Below are 17,956 nucleotides of genomic sequence, written 5' to 3'. Positions count from 1 at the left end.
GTTTGTCTCTTTTGGTTATTTTTTCCTTTCCCTGGACACCCAAACAGCCATCCCTGGGCTGCACTCCACAGCAGTGTCCCTGGCTCTGGGCTTGGATTATTAGAGGTTGCTGCTTGCCTGCCCCTCTTGTCTCTTGTGCAAGTCAGTTCCTCTGCCCTTAATTCACTTTGTGCTTCTGCACATTCCACATTCCTTAATGTGCCACCACCAGGGCAGTAAATAAAGCCAGCTCTGCTGCCTGGTTCCTCACCCTGAACAGCCTGGGTGCTCCTCTTTGTTACAGGAAGAGTGGCTGAGAGCAGCCTGCAGGAGAAGGCCTTGGGGGGGTCAGGTGGTGACAAAGTCCCCAGGAGCCAGCACTGGTCCCTGGCAGCCCAGAGGCAGCTGAGTGCTGAGCTGCAGCCAGAGCAGGGAGAGCAGCAGCACAGGGAGGGGATTCTGCCCCTCTGCTCTGCTCTGCTCTGCTCAGCCCCCACCTGCAGCACTGCCTCCAGCTCTGGGCCCCCAGCACAGGAAGGACCTGGAGCTGCTGGGGAGGCTCCAGAGGAGGCCACCAAGGTGATCAGAGGCTGCAGAACTTCCCCTGTGGGGCCAGGCTGGGAGAGTTGGGGCTGTTCAGGCTGGAGAAGAGAAGGCTCCAGGGAGAGCTCAGAGCAGCCTTGCAGTGCCTGAAGGGCTCCAGGGGAGCTGGGGAGGGACTTTGGACAAGGGCTGGGAGTGCCAGGATGAGGGACAATGGCTTTGAGCTGGGAGATGGGAGACTGAGACTGGAGATGAGGAAGAAATTGTTGAGAGTGAGGGTGGGGAGAGCCTGGCACAGGCTGCCCAGGGAGGCTGTGGCTGCCTCCTGCCTGGGGGTGCTGAAGGCCAGGCTGGATGAGGCCTGGAGCAGCCTGGGCTGGGGGGAGGTGTCCCTGCCCATGGCAGGGGGCTGGCAGTGGATGAGCTTTGAGGTCCCTTCCAACCCAACCCATTCCATGATTCTATGAATAACCTTAACTTTGAGAGGATGGTTGCTAAGTGACCCTCAGAGAGGGGTCCCAGCTGCCAACCACAGCTGCCTGCCACCCCAGACAGAGGGCAGAGACCTCAGGCAGGCTCTGGAGTTCTAATCTGGGCAGCAGGGATGTGTCTGACTTACATTTGGAAACTATCAGTGAGAAAGTCCCCCCCTTGGAGACCTTGCTGAGAGGGAATGTGGGAGGTAGAGGAGGAGAGAGGGTGAGGAAAAGCTTTTATCTACAGCAAATATTTTAGGGACAGAACTGAAGTCTGGAAAATATTAAGCTCCTCAAGTTTCCTGTGGACAAGAGACTCCCTGTCCTTGCTGCACACACCTTGCTTATCTGGGCTGTGGTTCTCACATCTCAAGGAGCTTGTTAGGTGGCCACCAGCCTCACAGCATTCCCCTGCAGCAGTCCCTTCCTCCCCTTTGAATCCACAGCTCCTTGTTGCCTTTGCTCCAGGACCTGCTGGGTTTATTGATGCCTTTTTCCTCTCAGCTTCATCCTTCTCCTTGGAATGGCAGCACCACTCAGAGCCTTTCCTTTCTAGCACCTCGTTTCTCCACCCAAGCCCAGCACAGACATCTCCACAGGGTACACCTCCACTGCTTTTCATGCAGATGTGCCAACAAAGAAGTAGGGCCAAAGCCTCTGGAAAGGCACCAGTGTGTTTAGGCTTGGAGCTACCTGCCCCTGCCAACCCTTTCTCCATTTTTAGAACTCAGTTTTTTATTACCCTGAGAAGTCCACAGCAGTCTTGATCTCCCTTCTGGTTTGCATGTCAGAGAATCACAGAACCATGGAAGCCCTCTGAGGCCATTCAGCCCAACCAGCAACCCAGCACCACCAAGGACACCAAACCATGGCCCAAGGGCCATGGCCACAGGGTTCTGGAACACCTCCAGGGCTGGGGACTCCACCACCTCCCTGGGCAGCCTGGGCCAGGCCCTGACCACTCTTGCAGCAAAGAATTTTTTTCTCATCTCCAACCTAAGCCTCCCCTGGCACAATTCCAGACCTTTTCTTCTCCTATCACCTGATTGTGGGGAGCAGAGCCCAGCCCCCACCTGGCTCCAGCTTCCTCTCAGGAGCTGTAGAGAGCAATGAGGTCTCCCTCAGCCTCCTCTGCTCCAGGCTGAACAATCCCAGCTGCCTCAGCTGCTCCTCCCCAGCCCTGTTCTCCAGACCCTTCCCCAACTCTGTTGCCCTTCTCTGGCCTTGCTTCAGCCCTCAAAGTCCTTCTTGTGGTGGGGAGCCCAAAACTGTGCAAGGCTTCATTGAAGTCCAGAAGAACATCATCCACATCCTGTTCCTCATCCACTACTGGAGTCACCTTGTTGTGGAAGGAGCTCAGGGTCATCAAGCAGGACCTGCACATGATTAAAAATGGCCCTCAAGTTACATTCCAGCTCCTTCCCCAACACTGAGGTCACACTGACAGTTCTGTACTTCCCTGGGTCTCCCTTCCAGCCCTTCATGCAAATGGGCATCACACTTGCCAGTCTCCAGTCAGCTGGGACCTCCCCAGCTGGCCAGGACTGCTGGGCAGTGATGGGAATTGTCCTGTGAGCACTTCCAGCAGCTGCCTCAGCACCCTTGGGAGCTTGCCATTGATTGCAGCACTGCAGCCATTCCACCACCTTTCTGTGATGGCCTCTAGACCATAGCTCTCCTGACTCACATTGGCTTCCAGCTCCTCCTCTTTGCTGTCCACGTGTGGATGCGCTTCAGTCTTGCCACCTTTGTGGAGGGATAAGAACCAATTTCTGCCTGGCTCTTCTCAGGTGCTCCTGTGGTTGCCCCTTGCTGCCAGGTGGGTCTCCATTCCCTACCTCCCCTGCTAGGGCACTGACAGCCCTCAGGACCACCCCATCCTCCAACCACTGCTGTGCTGCCCTAGGGCTTATTTCTCACCAGCCTGGGTTTGTGCCTTTCCCCCTTCCCATCCAGTTTAAAGCTCTTTCAGTGAGCCCTGCCAGCTCCTGGGCTAGGATCCTTTTCCCCCTTTGAGACAGGGGAGTCCCTTCTGTTGCCACCATTGCTGCCTGCTGTTAGGACAGAGGTGAAAAGAAGCCTTTTACCCCCTGGCATTTGCAGCCAGAATCAGGAACAGACAACTGAGCCTCTTCCTGTGAGATTTCCACTGTGGACAGAGAAGCAGAGCTCACCACAGAGACTCCCCTCCAAATGTGGCTGCTCCTGCAGTTTGTGGCTCCAAAGCTCTCAGCACTGGGCTGTAGGCTTGGTACAACTTGATGCAAGTTTACAACACTGGGTAAAGTGATTTAAAACCAGGAACAGTGACAGTGACCCAGAAACTGGAGCTACTTTGGGCAGCCTTAACAAGAAGCAACAGGAAGGCAGGCACCAAACCCAGGCTCCAGTTCTGCTGACATTTAACAGCCTTCATTCTTGTTCTCTGTTTGCAGCACAAACCAGCCCCAAAGCAGAGCAGAGCTTCACTCCCTGGTGTGTTCCACAAGGATCAGCTACTGCCCTCATTGTCCTTGGCCAAGGCAGCCCCAGGGTTATGTGTAAGAGAAAAGCTTCTCTCAAGCCCTTGATTTCCTTCTTGTCTCCCTTGACCTCCTCCTTCTCTGCTGTTTCCTTCTGATCTCTGCCTGCCTTTTTGAATTCCTGGTAGCTCTGTGACTGCAGAACATCTTGTGAGCAAGCACAGTGTGCTCAGTGAGGCACAGCCACACTCTGGCTGGAGCTGACAATTGGATTTGTGACTTTTTCAGACAGGCTGAGGCAGGGGGGAAAAAAAGTGCACAAATCTGCAGCCTTAGAAATGTCTTTTCCTTGTCCCTGAGTCAGGACAAGGACTCCATCCTGGGCTCAGCATGGACACCTCCTGCCCTTCTATAGGAGCCCTCCAGCACTGGGACAGTGACACAGGGACTGGAAATGCAGAAGCCTTTCCTGGCAGCCCTGGCACCTCTGCAAACCATTTCCATGTTGGATAAAACTGGCAGGCTCCTGGCAAGGTTTGCCTGCTAGCAGCACTGCTGCTGCATGGGGCCAATCCAAGTGTCAGGCTGCTGAAACAGAAGCACAAAGCAGAGCCAGCAGTGGCTGGAACAGCCTCCTGTTCAGTGACCACTGCTGTGCTCTTCCTTACTGGGAAGCTGTGCCTCCTTCCCACTCCTCTCTGATGCTCAGGCAGCACTGAATTGCTGTTTTGTGCTGAGGGTTTCTGTCACTTACCACTGTGCAGCACAGAGGCCAGAACCACCAGAGCAGAGCCAGTGCCAGCAAGAGGAAGAGGATCAACAGAGCAATAGCCAGGATGGTTCCATCTGACTGGAAGAGAAACACAGAGAAAATGTGAGCAGCATGGACACAAAACCTCCCTCTCCACAGTACCTGTCCTGTGCATCCTGCTCCCAGGCAGGAACATGCCCAAAGGCCTCTGCCATGCTCCCTTTGGTTTCCAGGCAAAGTGCATTTTCCCTCTTCCCTCAGACATCCAACTGTGGTAACTGACACCCCCACCCCCACCCCCACTCATTGGAAAGAGGCTGAGACCTCAAGTTCACTTCCCAGAGAGCTGCAGGTTCTGTCCTGCTCTTCAGAGCCTCACAGTGGTGCACAGTGCTGGTTTCACTTCAGACAGCATTAGTCTGGTACTCTGAGCTCAGAGTGTGGTAAAGACTGAAAGCCAGACTTCCACAGGAGCTCACAACACAGCATTCCATTGCAGGTCAAGCATGCTCCTTCCTTCCTGACTCTTCTCCCCTCTAGCAGTACAAATCTGAAAGCACTGCTGGAATCCAAATGAACTGCAAAGAGAAAACTCAAAGCAAGGTCTCCAGGGCCATGGCTCAGGTCACTCTCCTGAGCCCTCCACAGACCCATGGCTCAGGTCACTCTCCTGAGCCCTCCACAGACCCATGGCTCAGGTCACTCTCCTCAGCTCTCCACAGACCCATGGCTCAGGTCACTCTCCTCAGCTCTCCACAGACCCATGGCTCAGGTCACTCTCCTGAGCCCTCCACAGACCCATGGCTCAGGTCACTCTCCTGAGCCCTCCACAGACCCATGGCTCAGGTCACTCTCCTGAGCTCTCCACAGACCCATGGCTCAGGTCACTCTCCTGAGCCCTGCACAGACTCATGGCTCAGGTCATCCTGCTCTTCTGAGCTGTGCTGAGTTGGGGGAGTGCTGCCATGAGCTTTGCTAGGACATTTGAACACACACACACAGACACACACACACACACACACACATACACAGAGACACACACAGACACACACAGCGACACACAGACACACACCCCCAGCACAGGACCCAGGGTGATTCTACAGCAGAAGCATTAACTCTACAAGGCAGAATCACAGAACTGTCAGGGTTGGAAGGGACCTCAAGGCTCAGCCAGCTCCAACCCCCCTGCCATGGCCAGGGACACCTCACACCACAGCAGGTTGCTCACAGCCACCTCCAGCCTGGCTGCAAACACCTCCAGGGATGAGGCTTCCACCACCTCCCTGGGCAGCCTGTGCCAGGCTCTCACCACCCTCACGGGGAACAACTTCCTAACATCCAATCTGAATCTTCCCATTTCTAGTTTTGCTCCATCCCCCCAGTCCTGTCACTACCTGGCAGCATAAAAAGTCCCTCCCCAGCTTTCTTGTAGCCCCCTGCAGATACTGGAAGGTCACAAGAAGGTCTCCAAGAAGGACTTCTGGGATCCTTCTCCTCTCCAGACTGCACAACCCCAACTCTCTCAGTCTGTCTCCATGGGAGAGCAGCTCCAGCCCGCTGCTCATCCTTGTGGCCTGCTCTGAACACCTTCTAGCACCTCCAGATCCTTCCTGCAACAGAGGCTCCAGAACTGGACACAGAGCTCCAGGCAGGGTCTCACCAGACTGGAGCAGAGAGGGAGAATCACCTCCCTGGCCCTGGCCCAATTCCAGGCCATTTCCTTCACCTGAGACTGGGCAGGAGAGCCCAACCCCCACCTGGCTCCAGCCTCCTCTCAGGGAGCTGTAGAGAGCAAGGAGGTCTCCCTCAGCCTCCTCTTCTCCAGGCTGAACAATCCCAGCTCCCTCAGCTGCTCCTCCCCAGCCCTGTTCTCCAGACCCTTCATCTAGAACTTCATCCACCCTGTGCTGCCGCTGCTGGAAACCAGGCTTGGAGGAAACCCAACCAAGTCAGAGCAGGACAACAAAACATTGCCCCCACGCAAAATGCTGCTGGCATCACCCAGAATGACCTGAACCCTGCCTTGGGGTTGCTTTATCTTGATTTTGCCAGCTCCTGCTGGAGCCCTGGCCTGGCTCTGTGCTGGTACCCAGGGTTTAAACACAGCTAGAACCACGCTCAGGCAGGGACCGAGCCACGCAGCGAGGAGGAGAAGATGCCTGCTAAAACAGTTTGCAAACTTTCCACTGACATTTTGAAATCTTCCTCCCAGCCTTAGAGCTGCTCAGGAAGGGCTGAAGCATTTTGAGATCTCTGCTTTCATTCCAGGCTTTTTTTTTTTCCTGATGGTGTGTTGGGTGGTTTTTTTTTTTCTTTAATCAAAATTTGGAAGAGGGATCCAAAGTGCTCATGGAAAGACTGAACCATGGAACAGCCCAAGGAGCTGTGCTCAGGGCTCACTGAGGAAAGGCTGTCAGCTCAGATCAGGAAAACAACTTGCATCTCAAAGGCCAAAAAACCCAGAGGGTTTTAGCCCTAAGCTGGTGCATTTGTCATCAAATAATAAATAACCTATGGAGACAAAGCATGGCTGGCCCTGAACACGCAGCAGAAGGAGTTGTCCATCTCTGTGGCCTCCTCTGGACTCACTCCAGCAGCTCTGTGTCCTTCAGAACTCTGTTCTTGCTTCTCATCCGAAGCTCCTGGCCCCATGAAGGATCCTAATCTGAATCAAAGGCTGAAGATAGTGGTAAGACTTAGGCTCATAGAACCATAGAACTGTCAGGGTTGGAAGGGAGCTCAGGGCTCAGCCAGCTCCAACCCCCTGCCATGGGCAGGGACACCTCACACCACAACAGGTTGCTCACAGCCACCTCCAGCCTGGCTGCAAACACCTCCAGGCATGAGGCTTCCACCACCTCCCTGGGCAACCTGTGCCAGGCTCTCACCACCCTCATGGGGAAGAACTTCTTCCTAACATCCAATCTGAATCTCCCCACTTCTAGTTTTGCTCAGTCCCCCCCAGTCCTATCACTCCCTGACACCCTCAAAAGTCCCTCCCCAGCTTTCTTGTAGCCCCCCTCAGATCCTGGAAGGCCACAATGAGGTCTCCTGGGAGCCTTCTCCTCTCCAGCCTGCACAACCCCAACTCCCTCAGTCTCTCTCCAGAGCAGAGCAGCTCCAGCCCTCTGCTCCTCCTCGTGGCTTTCTTTGGACACCTTCCAGCACCTCCAGATCCTTCCTGGCACAGAGGCTCCAGAGCTGGACACAGAGCTCCAGCTGTGGTGTCACCAGAGTGGAGCAGAGGGGGAGAATCACCTCTCTGGCCCTGCTGGCTATACTTCATGCCACTGAACATCTGCTCAGGTCTCTTCTGGCTATGCCACTGCCTGGTGATCCTCAAAGTTCAGTTGTCCCAGTTCTAACAGCAGCAGAGGTCAGAGGGAGCCTTCAGCACTCCAGCACCTTCACCCCCACATCCTCCAGGTGCAGGCAGAGGTTGCAGCATCTCGGCAGGCCTCAGGTGTTGTCCTGAGGTCAGTGTGAGCCCTGGCTTGGTGGCTGGGATGTCACAGGCTCAAATCACCTGGCACAAAGCTCTCCGTGCTCTTTTCAGGTACATCCTGCACACACAGCTGTGCTGAGGCACTGCCAGCAGCTGGAGTGCTCCATGGAGCAGCAAAGTGCCCTTGGGCTGAGGACCAAGGGCATCCTGGGATGCAACAAGGAGAGTGTGGCCAGCAGGGCTGGGGAGGTTCTGCTGCCCCTCTGCTCTGCCCTGCTGAGACCACAGCTGAAATCCTGGGTCCAGTTCTGGGCTCCCCAGTCCCAGAGAGACAGAGACCTGCTGGAGAGAGTCCAAGGGAGAGCCAAGAGGATGATTTGGGGACTTGAGCATCTCCCCTGTGAAGAGAGACTGAGAGCCCTGGGGCTGTTTACTCGGGAGAAGAGAAGGCTGAGAGGGATCTGATCAATGCTTAGCAATAGCTGAGGGGTGGGGGTCAAGTGGAGGGGGGCAAGCTCTTTTTGGTGGTGCACAGTGATAAGACAAGGACCAATGGAATCAAACTGGAACACAGAAGGTTTCTTCTCAACATGAGGAGAAACTTCTTTGGTGTGAGTGTGACAGAGGCCTGGAGCAGGCTGCCCAGAGAGGTTGTGGAGTCTCCTTCTGGGGAGACTTTCCAGCCCCACCTGGCTGTGTTCCTGGGTGACCCTGCTCTGGCAGGGGGCTGGACTGGATGAGCTCTGGAGGTCCCTTCCAACCTCTAACATTCTGTGATCCTGCTCCCCTGAGAGCAGAGGTTTGGTGCTGGGTGGTTCTGCTTGGAGTGAGGAGCTCCTATTCTGAAGCAGCCATCTCAGCTGAACAACCAAGGCCTCTGAGGTGAAACCCAAGCAGTTCTGTTGGTTTCCATGTGTGCCTGAGGGCAGCCCTTCACCAGAAGAATGTGAAATCCATTTCAGGAGGTGAAGAGCAACTGGAATAACAGCAGGCAGGATTCTGGGGAATTAAGATTTTGTCATAACAGCAACCATTTATGGCTGGGCTTGGGTTTGCTGCCTTGCAAGGCAGGAAAGGAAGGAAAGCAGCAGGCTGCAGCCCTGGAATGTCTTGCCTCTGCCTGTGTCTGTGAGCTTCACAGCATTCAACAGCACTTAGAAAAGCATCTCAGGAGCACCTTCCCTGAGCTAACACTCATGGCCATCCCCCCTGAGTCCAGCTGAACACAAGAAGCTCCTCACAGGCAGCAAGATGTGAGGCTGGCAGGGCTCAGAGCATGGCAGTGTGACCTGAAGCCACACACCAAGATGTGTTTGGGATAAAAGTTTCTCTCTGAAACTCAATTTAAATTGGAATCACATTTTCATTGGAAAAACAAGCCAGGGAAATGAAACAGTTTGTTTCTAACACCCTGCTCCAGCTTGGTGTTCAGAGGGGATTCTCTGCTGGCAGGGGGGGGCTGCATGGCTGTGCATGCCTGCAGGAATCAGAGCTCACATCTGGGGCTGTGCATGCCTGCAAGAATCAGAGCTCACATCTGGGGCTGTGCATGCCTGCAGGAATCAGAGCTCACATCTGGGGCTGTGCATGCCTGCAGGAATCAGAGCTCACATCTGGGGCTGTGCATGCCTGCAGGAATCAGAGCTCACATCTGGGGCTGTGCATGCCTGCAGGAATCAGAGCTCACATCTGGGGCTGTGCATGCCTGCAGGAATCAGAGCTCACATCTGGGGCTGTGCATGCCTGCAGGAATCAGAGCTCACATCTGGGGCTGTGCATGCCTGCAGGAATCAGAGCTCACATCTGGGGCTGTGCATGCCTGCAGGAATCAGAGCTCACACCTTGGGGGTGCTGCCTGCAGGAATCAGAGCTCACATCTGGGGCTGTGCATGCCTGCAGGAATCAGAGCTCACATCTGGGGCTGTGCATGCCTGCAGGAATCAGAGCTCACATCTGGGGCTGTGCATGCCTGCAGGAATCAGAGCTCACATCTGGGGCTGTGCATGCCTGCAGGAATCAGAGCTCACATCTGGGGCTGTGCATGCCTGCAGGATTCAGAGCTCACATCTGGGGCGTGAATGCCTGCAGGAATCAGAGCTCACATCTGGGGCGTGAATGCCTGCAGGAATCAGAGCTCACATCTGGGGCTGTGCATGCCTGCAGGAATCAGAGCTCACACCTTGGGGGTGCTGCCTGCAGGAATCAGAGCTCACACCTTGGGGGTGCATGCCTGCAGGAATCAGAGCTCACATCTGGGGGGTGCATGCCTGCAGGAATCAGAGCTCACACCTTGGGGGTGCATGCCTGCAGGAATCACAGCTCACACCTTGGGGGTGCATGCCTGCAGGAATCAGAGCTCACACCTTGGGGGTGCTGCCTGCAGGAATCAGAGCTCACACCTTGGGGGTGCTGCCTGCAGGAATCAGAGCTCACACCTTGGGGGTGCATGCCTGCAGGAATCAGAGCTCACACCTTGGGAGTGCATGCCTGCAGGAATCACAGCTCACACCTTGGGGGTGCTGCCTGCAGGAATCAGAGCTCACACCTTGGGGGTGCATGCCTGCAGGAATCAGAGCTCACACCTTGGGGGTGCATGCCTGCAGGAATCAGAGCTCACATCTGGGGCTGTGCATGCCTGCAGGAATCAGAGCTCACACCTTGGGGGTGCATGCCTGCAGGAATCAGAGCTCACACCTTGGGGGTGCTGCCTGCAGGAATCAGAGCTCACATCCTTCCAGCACTGTCACGGCAATGAGCTCTGCAGCTCCACAAACTTTGGTGATGTTTCCAAGGCAGAATTCTTCAGAGCTGCCATTCTGTGAGTCTGAGCCAACCTCCAGTGTCTCTTTGGTGCATCCTGCTGAGCCCATGGGCACCAAGATGATCATAGGGCTGGAGAACCTCTCCTATGAAGAGAGGCTGAGAGAGCTGGGGCTGTTCAGCCTGGAGAAGGCTCAGACCTCAGAGCTGCATTTCAATAGCTGCAGGGGACCTACAGGAAGGCTGAGGAGGGACTGTTCAGAAGGGCCTGTGGGGATAGGGTGAGGGGCAGTGGTTTGGAACTGGAGCAGGGCAGAGTTAGGTTGGACATCAGAAGGAAGTTCTGCACAGTGAGGCTGGTGAGACACTGGGACAGGCTGCCCAGGGAGGTGTTTGAGGCCCTGACCCTGCAGACATCCAAGGTCAGGTTTGATGTGTCCCTGGGCAGCCTGCTCTAGCTGGAGGTGTCTCTACAGGAGGAGGTTGGACAAGATGCCCTTTGAGGGTCCCTTCCAGCTTGACTGAACACTTAAAGGCCTTATAAACCAAGGCATGTGGCAATGTTGGAGTGGAATAACCTCTGCACGTTGAGCTCTTGGGGTGACCTGTGTTAGCAAAACCATTCCCTGCCTATTAAACCTGCAGCAGAAAGCATTTAAGAGCAATTTCTTTTCGAAACAAACCTGAAATGCCCTGGGGCTCCCACAGAGCCATACCTCAGCTAATAACCTGCAGGTCAAGGGCCTAGGAAAGAGCTCATTACATTCACTCTGCATCTCATAAAGCCTCCATTGATACAATGGTGACTGTGCTTTAATTGCCTGCAGGCTTGGGAACTCTGATAAGGAGCAGAGCCTTGCTCCTGCAGCTCAGAACAAAGCCACAGCTAAACCCCAACCCCCTCCCCACCCCCCCTTTAGTCCTGCAATCTGCTCCTTTTGAATTCAAACCCCTTCACTGAAGGGCATCGTTAGTTTTTACTGCCAGCCTGCAGTGCTGCCTGGAGTTGCCAGCTTTTTCCTTCTCCCTATTTAAAGATAACTCCACAGCCATCAGGGTTGCTTTTTGTTGCTGCTTTTCACAGGAGCACAGATCCTGGGGCAAACAACCCCAGGGAGAAAACCACTTGATGTAGTGCAGTTGTGCCCCCTCCTTTGGTCAAAGGCACAACCTGTCAGGTTTCAAAGAGCTTTTCTGCTGGTTTGATGCCTCCTGCACCCTTGCAACCAGAAAGGTGAGACCAGAGGGACTGTTTCTTTCCAAAATGGAAGGCCTGCTCCCCCCTTTTCACCTCACTGATCACCCCAAGCCAGTTATTGATGGTTGCCACCAAGAGAACCACTTTGCTGTAAGGTGACTCTGCTCTGCCTGGGCAGGAATCCCTCTTGCCCCAGGCTGCTGCCAGCAGCACCAAGCCCTGCACCCAGCCACTTCCACACATTGCACAGAGCCTCTTCTGCACAGCCAAGGGCTGGCTTGGCCCAGCTGCAAGCCAGTAGCTGTCCTCTGGTTTGCAGAATCTGACCTCCTCTGCAGGACTGTGGAAGAGCTAACTGCCCAGTAGTGTGCTTAGCCACCTTGAGATCTTCCCACCCAGGAGTGGGTTTAGAGCAGCAGCAGCTCAGGTAAGCAAGGTGTGGTACCTACCTGAGCTTAGCCTCTGCATGTGCCTCCCAAGCAGTCACCTCCCCACACTGCCCTGACCCAGCATGGCCTTTCCAGCTCCAAGGCCTGCCTTTTGGTAAGCAGGACTCCCCAGGTCAGCCTCCTGAAGGAGCAGTGTGTGGCCTGGGAAGGCATCCCCTGCAGCCTGGGCATGCATGGAAACAACACTGAGCTCCAGGCGCTGCTGCTTGAGGGCAAGGCTGATGTCCTGCCACAGAACCCTTCTCCCAGCCCACAGGTGGCCACCTTCACTGTGCCACCTCCTTGCAGGGCAGTTCAGTGTGCTCCTCAGCAGGTGGTATAAGGGGCACAGGCACAACAGCCAGCGCTGCTCCTTGCCCCTCCAGAGCAGAGCTGCCAGGAGGGTCTGGTTTCTGCTCTCACTGAAGCCCCACAGTTTTCACCTCTCTTCCAGTCTGGAGCCTGAGTTACCAGTCAAGAGGTCATTAGTAGGTTGTCCTCTCCTGGGACCACTTTAGAAAATGAACAAAGACTTTTTTGAACTCCCATCCTGGCTGCTCTCCGAGATGCTCTCTGTGCACTTGGCAGCAGCCCTCCTCCAGCCAGCAGAGCAGGGCTGACTTCCTCCCTCCAAAGGCTGCCTGGCAACTGCTCTGCTCTGCTGCACATTCCCTGGGTGTGCAACCTGCTCATCTGCCTGCAGGCACACTCAGCAAGCAGCATTTCACCCTTCCTCCCTCTCCCAGCACTTCCAGCTCCTGACATAGGTGGTTTAAGAGCTTCCTAACGTGGGGTTGCAGAGCTTCCCAACTCTGCCAGCCATTACCTGCTGCTCCTCTTTCACTCTGTGGGGAAACCACAGCAGCAGACACTGCCCAGGCATTCATGGGATTTGATCACTGGGAGGTGAAGATCCCAAGCTAGGAGGAGTGGCTGACACCCCTCAGGCTGTGCTGCCATTCAGTGAGACCTGGGCAGGCTGCAGAGCTGGGGGAGAGGAACCTCAGGAGGTTCAAGCAGGGCAAGGGCAGGGTCCTGCCCCTGGGGAGCAACAACCTCCTGCAGCAGCACAGCTGAGGGGGGAACCTGCTAGGAAGCAGCTCCAGGAGAAGGAGCTGGGAGGGCTGGGGGACAAGAAGGTGCTCAGGAGCCAGCAGTGTGCCCTGGGGGCCAAGAAGGCCTCAGTGGTGTCCTGGGGGGCATGGAGAAGAGTGTGGGCAGCAGGGCAAGGGAGGCTCTCCTGCCTTCTGCCCTGCCTGGAGTCCTGGGTCCAGTCCTGGACTCCCCAGTTCAAGAGAAACAAAAATATGCTGGAGAGAGTCCAGGGCAGGCTGGGAAGCTGCTGAGGGGCCTGGAGCAGCTCTGGCAGCAGCAAAGGCTGAGAGCCCTGGGGCTGAGAGCCTGCAGAAGAGCAGCCCCAGAGGGCAGCTGAGCAATGTTCAGCAAGAGCTGAAGGAGCTGTGGGGGGCAGGAGGCTGGGGCCAGGCTCTGCTGAGTGGTGCCCAGGGACAGGCCAAGGGGCAAGGGGCACAGATTGGCAGCCAGGAGATGCCAGCTGGAGAGGAGGAGAAAGTAGTTTGGTGTGAGGGTGCTGGAGGCCTGGAGCAGGCTGCCCAGAGAGGTTGTGGAGTCTCCTTGTGTGGAGAGCTTCCAACCCCTCTGGGCACTGTGCCCCTGGGCAAGCTGCTGTGGGTGCCCTGCTGGAGCAGGGGGTTCAGTTCCCATGGCATTCGTGGTGCTGTGTCTTCCATTGCTGCTGTGGTAAGCTGGGTTTTTATAATCAGCAATTCTTGGTGCCTTCAGCTGTCCACTGCCATCAGCAGTGGAGTGAAACTCTCAGCATTCATGATCTGTCACCACATGGTCACCTTCTGGTCTGGCAGACAGGAGGCAGAGTGTGCAGCACACAACTACACTTGCAGGGTTGGAAGCTCTCAGCTTCCAGGCTCCATTGACCTTTGAGGAGTTGTGAACTCACACCTCAAGGTCTCAGTTGTTGCCAAAGACCTCACTGCAGTCACCAGCAGCTTTGTCCAGGTGCTGGCCCCTTTTGGGCTATGCCAAGCTACTGCCCAGAGAGCAAAGGCAATTTGCTGACCTGCAGGGCAGACAGCCCAGCCCAGCTTGGCAGAGGAGGCCCTGGAAGGCTGAGCCCCATTAGGGTGACACTGGGCTGCCAGCAGGAGCAGTGTGGCTTTTGGAGTGGCACAGCCTTGCTGCAAGGAGGCAGACAGCAGCAATTTGGGGCAGGGTCTGTCTGTGTCTCCTGAGGCAAGTCAGGGCAGGCCCTGGGACTGCAGCACAAAGGCCAAGGCAGTGAGAGCAGCAGCTGAAGGGGGGCTGGGGGGTGTGTGTCTGTGCTTGCTTTGCCCCTCAGAAGGGGCCTCTGTCTAATGTGAGTCAAGCAAGAGAGACAGACAGCAGCACAGTCTGAAAACCAAACATTTCTTAGAACCAAAATACCTCCTGGCCCCTGAGAACTGGAGGATCCAGGTGCTAGACAGATGCCCAGGATAGACTCACAGCATCACAGATCACACAGGATCACAGCATCACAGCTCACAGGATCTTAGTGGCTGGAAGGGACCTCTGGAGATATCCAGTCCAACCCCTGCCAGAGCAGGAGCAGAGAACCCAGCCCAGGGCACACAGGAACACATCCAGACAGGGCTGCAAAGGCTCCACAGAAGAAGACTCCACAACCTCTCTGGGCAGCCTGCTCCAGGCCTCTGGGAGCCTCCCAGGGCAGAAGTTCCTCCTCATGCTGAGCTGCAGCCTCCTGTGCTGCACTTTCCATCCCTTGCCCCTTGGCCTGTCCCAGGGTGCAGCTGAGCAGAGCCTGTCCCCTCCCTCCTGCCCCCCAGCCCTCAGCTCTTGAGAGCCATTCAGCAGATCCCTCTCAGCCTTCTCCTCTCCACACTCAGCACCCCCAGGGCTCTCAGCCTCTCCTCCCCAGGCAGTGCTGCAGTTCCTTTAGCATCCTGGTAGCCCTCCCTTGGCCTCTCTCCAGCAGCTCCCTGTCCCTCCTCAGCTGGGGAGCCCAGAGCTGGATGCAATATTCCAGGTGTGGCCTCAGCAGGGCAGAGCAGAGAGGGGACTCAGAGAATGCACTGGGCTGGACAGATCACTGAGTCTCCTGAAGACTGCTTCCAGGGCAGTCTCCTCCTGGGATCTCAGTCCAAGCAGTCAGACCTGATTCCAGGGGCTGGAGAGGGGATTGCATTCTACAGGCAGATTCCACCTTGCCCAGGAGAGCACAGGGGGACCAGCCCAGTGCCTCTGGGCCAGCGTGGTGCCCCAGCTTCAAGGACATTTCTTTAGCAGCAGTGCCCTGTCCCTGAGCTTTGCATTGTTCAGGGCTGCCAGCAGCACCTGCAGCCCCCAGCAGAGCTCACCTGGAAGTCCCTGCACCTCATACTTAGGTAATGCAGCAAGGAAGGAGCCTCACCACCCTCTGAGTGGAAGGGAGGATTCCTACCCCCTCAGGGAACTCTCAAATGAAGGAAAAAGTATTATTCAAAAGGTAGAGCTCTTGAGAAGCCAACTTCAGGGAGCTACAACAGACAAACAAGCCACGAGACAGATTCATCAAACACTTGCAGCCAGCTGAGCTTTGTCATAGAGCAGATGCTGGCATCTCATCCCCAGCTGAGCACATAAACAGCAGGGCTGCCTCCAAGCCTTAGGAGCACTCATTCCAGCCACCCTTCTGTTCTTTTGTGGTAGCTGCCAGGGGTCACATCAGCCCAGGCCAGCCAGCTCCCTAAATTACACTCAGCACAGCCCTGTCTGAGCTGAACTGGGGAGTGTGTAAGTTTGTGGGGAGCAGGATTAAACTCTGTCTGCAGCCCCTGTTTTACACAGTGCTACCCTCCTGCTTCTGACACAAACCAGCCACTGGGAGCAGCTGCACCAGCAGCCAGACAGCAATCCCAGGGCTACCAGGATGCTAAAGGGACTGCAGCACTGCCTCTGAGGAGAGGCTGAGAGCCCTGGGGGTGCTGAGTGTGGAGAGGAGAAGGCTGAGAGGGATCTGCTCAGTGGCTCTCAAGAGCTGAGGGCTGGGGGGCAGGAGGGAGGGGACAGGCTCTGCTCAGCTGCACCCTGGGACAGGCCAAGGGGCAAGGGATGGAAAGTGCAGCACAGGAGGTTCCACCTCACCATGAGGAGGAACTTTTCCACTGTGAGGTTCCCAGAGGCCTGGAGCAGGCTGCCCAGAGAGGTTGTGGAGCCTCCTTGTGTGGAGCCTTTGCAGCCCTGTCTGGATGTGTTCCTGTGTGCTCTGTGCTGGATTCTCTGCTCCTGCTCTGGCAGTGGGGGTGGACTTGATCTCCAGAGGTCCCTTCCAACCCCTAACATCTGTGATGTGTGATGCTGTGATCCTCAGCCCAGGCTGTGTGCAGTGAGCAAAACCTCTGGATGAAAACCATCCTTGGCCATCCAGCAAGAGGGCACAAGCAGGCCTGACCTGCCCATGCAGCAGCATCCTGCCCTGAGCTGGAGGCTTTCAGCTGCATTCCATAATGTAATGAAACAAATGCTCTGCCTGACCACAAGAGCTGTGTCTGGTTTGGACAGATGAACAGCAACCACTGCATCCTTCCAACAAGCAAAGCCTTTCCTTGTCCTTACTGACATCTGGGCCACTGCCCACTGAGCCTGGCTGTGCAGGAATCCTGCAAGGCTGAGCAGGACTCAGCCCTCCCAGTTTCTTCCTCACCTGAAGTACAAATCTGTCACTGTGAGAGTGTCTGCTGCAGGCCCCCAGCACCCACAGGGATGTGGTGAGCTGGGGGTAGGTTTGCTTTACAGGCTCCAAGCAGTGGGTGCAGTACCCTGGTCTCTCCCCAGCACACCTTTATTTTGCACCCCTGACAGAGAGAGAGATGATGCTCTGACACTTGAGCACCCTGGGGGCTTCCCCACTTTAGAGCCACCAAAAGCAGCAGGAAAGGCAGGATGGTAACAAACCCAACCACAGTTAGGTCCAGATTGCTGAGGCCCTAGCAGGAGGGTGGGGAGGAGCCACATCCACCAAAACAAATCCATTTTCCTCTGCTAACCTGGTTCTGGCTTTTTTCTTCCTCTCTCCTCTGAGGTAAAGATGCCCTCTGAAAGCTGAGCAGCTCTGTGCAATTCCAGAGCCAATGCTCCACCTCCAGAAAGGACAACTCCACCTTTAGCTGAAGGACTCTGCCTGAGGTCAGGGAGTGAAGCTTTGGTCTGGCTGCTGCCTCCTCTCTGGGCATCAGACCGAGCCTGCAGCTGGAGTTTCATTTGCTGGCTGCTCTGCCCAGGCAAATTCCAGCCTGAGACTAACCACAAAGGAGCCTTCAGATGTGCAATCGACTCTCTTGCCTCTAACAACTCATTTTGAAACTCCCAGGGAAGAGAAACAACAGAATCTCCAGAGACCTCCTAGGGACTGTTTCATGCCTCAGGCTTGACAATAATTGGGCCAATAACTGAGAAGAATTTGTATTGCTCTCTGAGTGGAGATTTTGCTCCACCTGATCCAGCTGAGGTCACTTCTATGTCACTTTTTATGCTTTAAAATGGCAATGCTGAAGGATCCTCTGCAACAGAAGCATCTTTCCAAGTCTCTCTCACACCTTCTTCTGCTTTCCTGTGTTAAATGAAAGCATCAATGACCTTCTGACAGAGGGGGAGGACCGCAGGGCAGCACCAGGGACTCACTTTTAAAACACAAAACTTAAGCACTTCACAGACTCCCAGCATGGTAGGGGTTGGAAGGGACCTCTGGAGATCATCCAGTCCAAGCCCCAGCCAGAGCAGGGTTACCCAGGGCAGGGCACACAGAACACATCCAGGAGGGTTTGGAAGCTCTCCAGAGGAGACTCCACAACCTCCCTGGGCAGCCTGCTCCAGGCTCTGGCACCCTCACAGGGACAAA

General features: G+C 55.6%; 1 protein-coding gene across 1 annotated transcript in view; it reads right to left on the bottom strand.

Moving 5' to 3' along the window:
- ANTXR1 (ANTXR cell adhesion molecule 1) overlaps positions 1-17,956 on the bottom strand; it is a 126,840-nt gene that overhangs the window by 47,194 nt on the left and 61,690 nt on the right. Inside the window, exon 13 of the mRNA XM_009900581.2 lies at positions 4,215-4,310. Coding sequence (XP_009898883.2) covers positions 4,215-4,310 — 96 coding nt within the window. The remainder of the gene's footprint in view (positions 1-4,214; positions 4,311-17,956) is intronic.

The sequence above is a fragment of the Dryobates pubescens genome, chromosome 31, assembly GCF_014839835.1.
Source record: "Dryobates pubescens isolate bDryPub1 chromosome 31, bDryPub1.pri, whole genome shotgun sequence".
NCBI lineage: Eukaryota > Metazoa > Chordata > Aves > Piciformes > Picidae > Dryobates > Dryobates pubescens.
The sequence above is the reverse complement of the archived record's forward strand: the minus strand, read 5'-3'. Positions and strand labels throughout refer to the sequence as shown.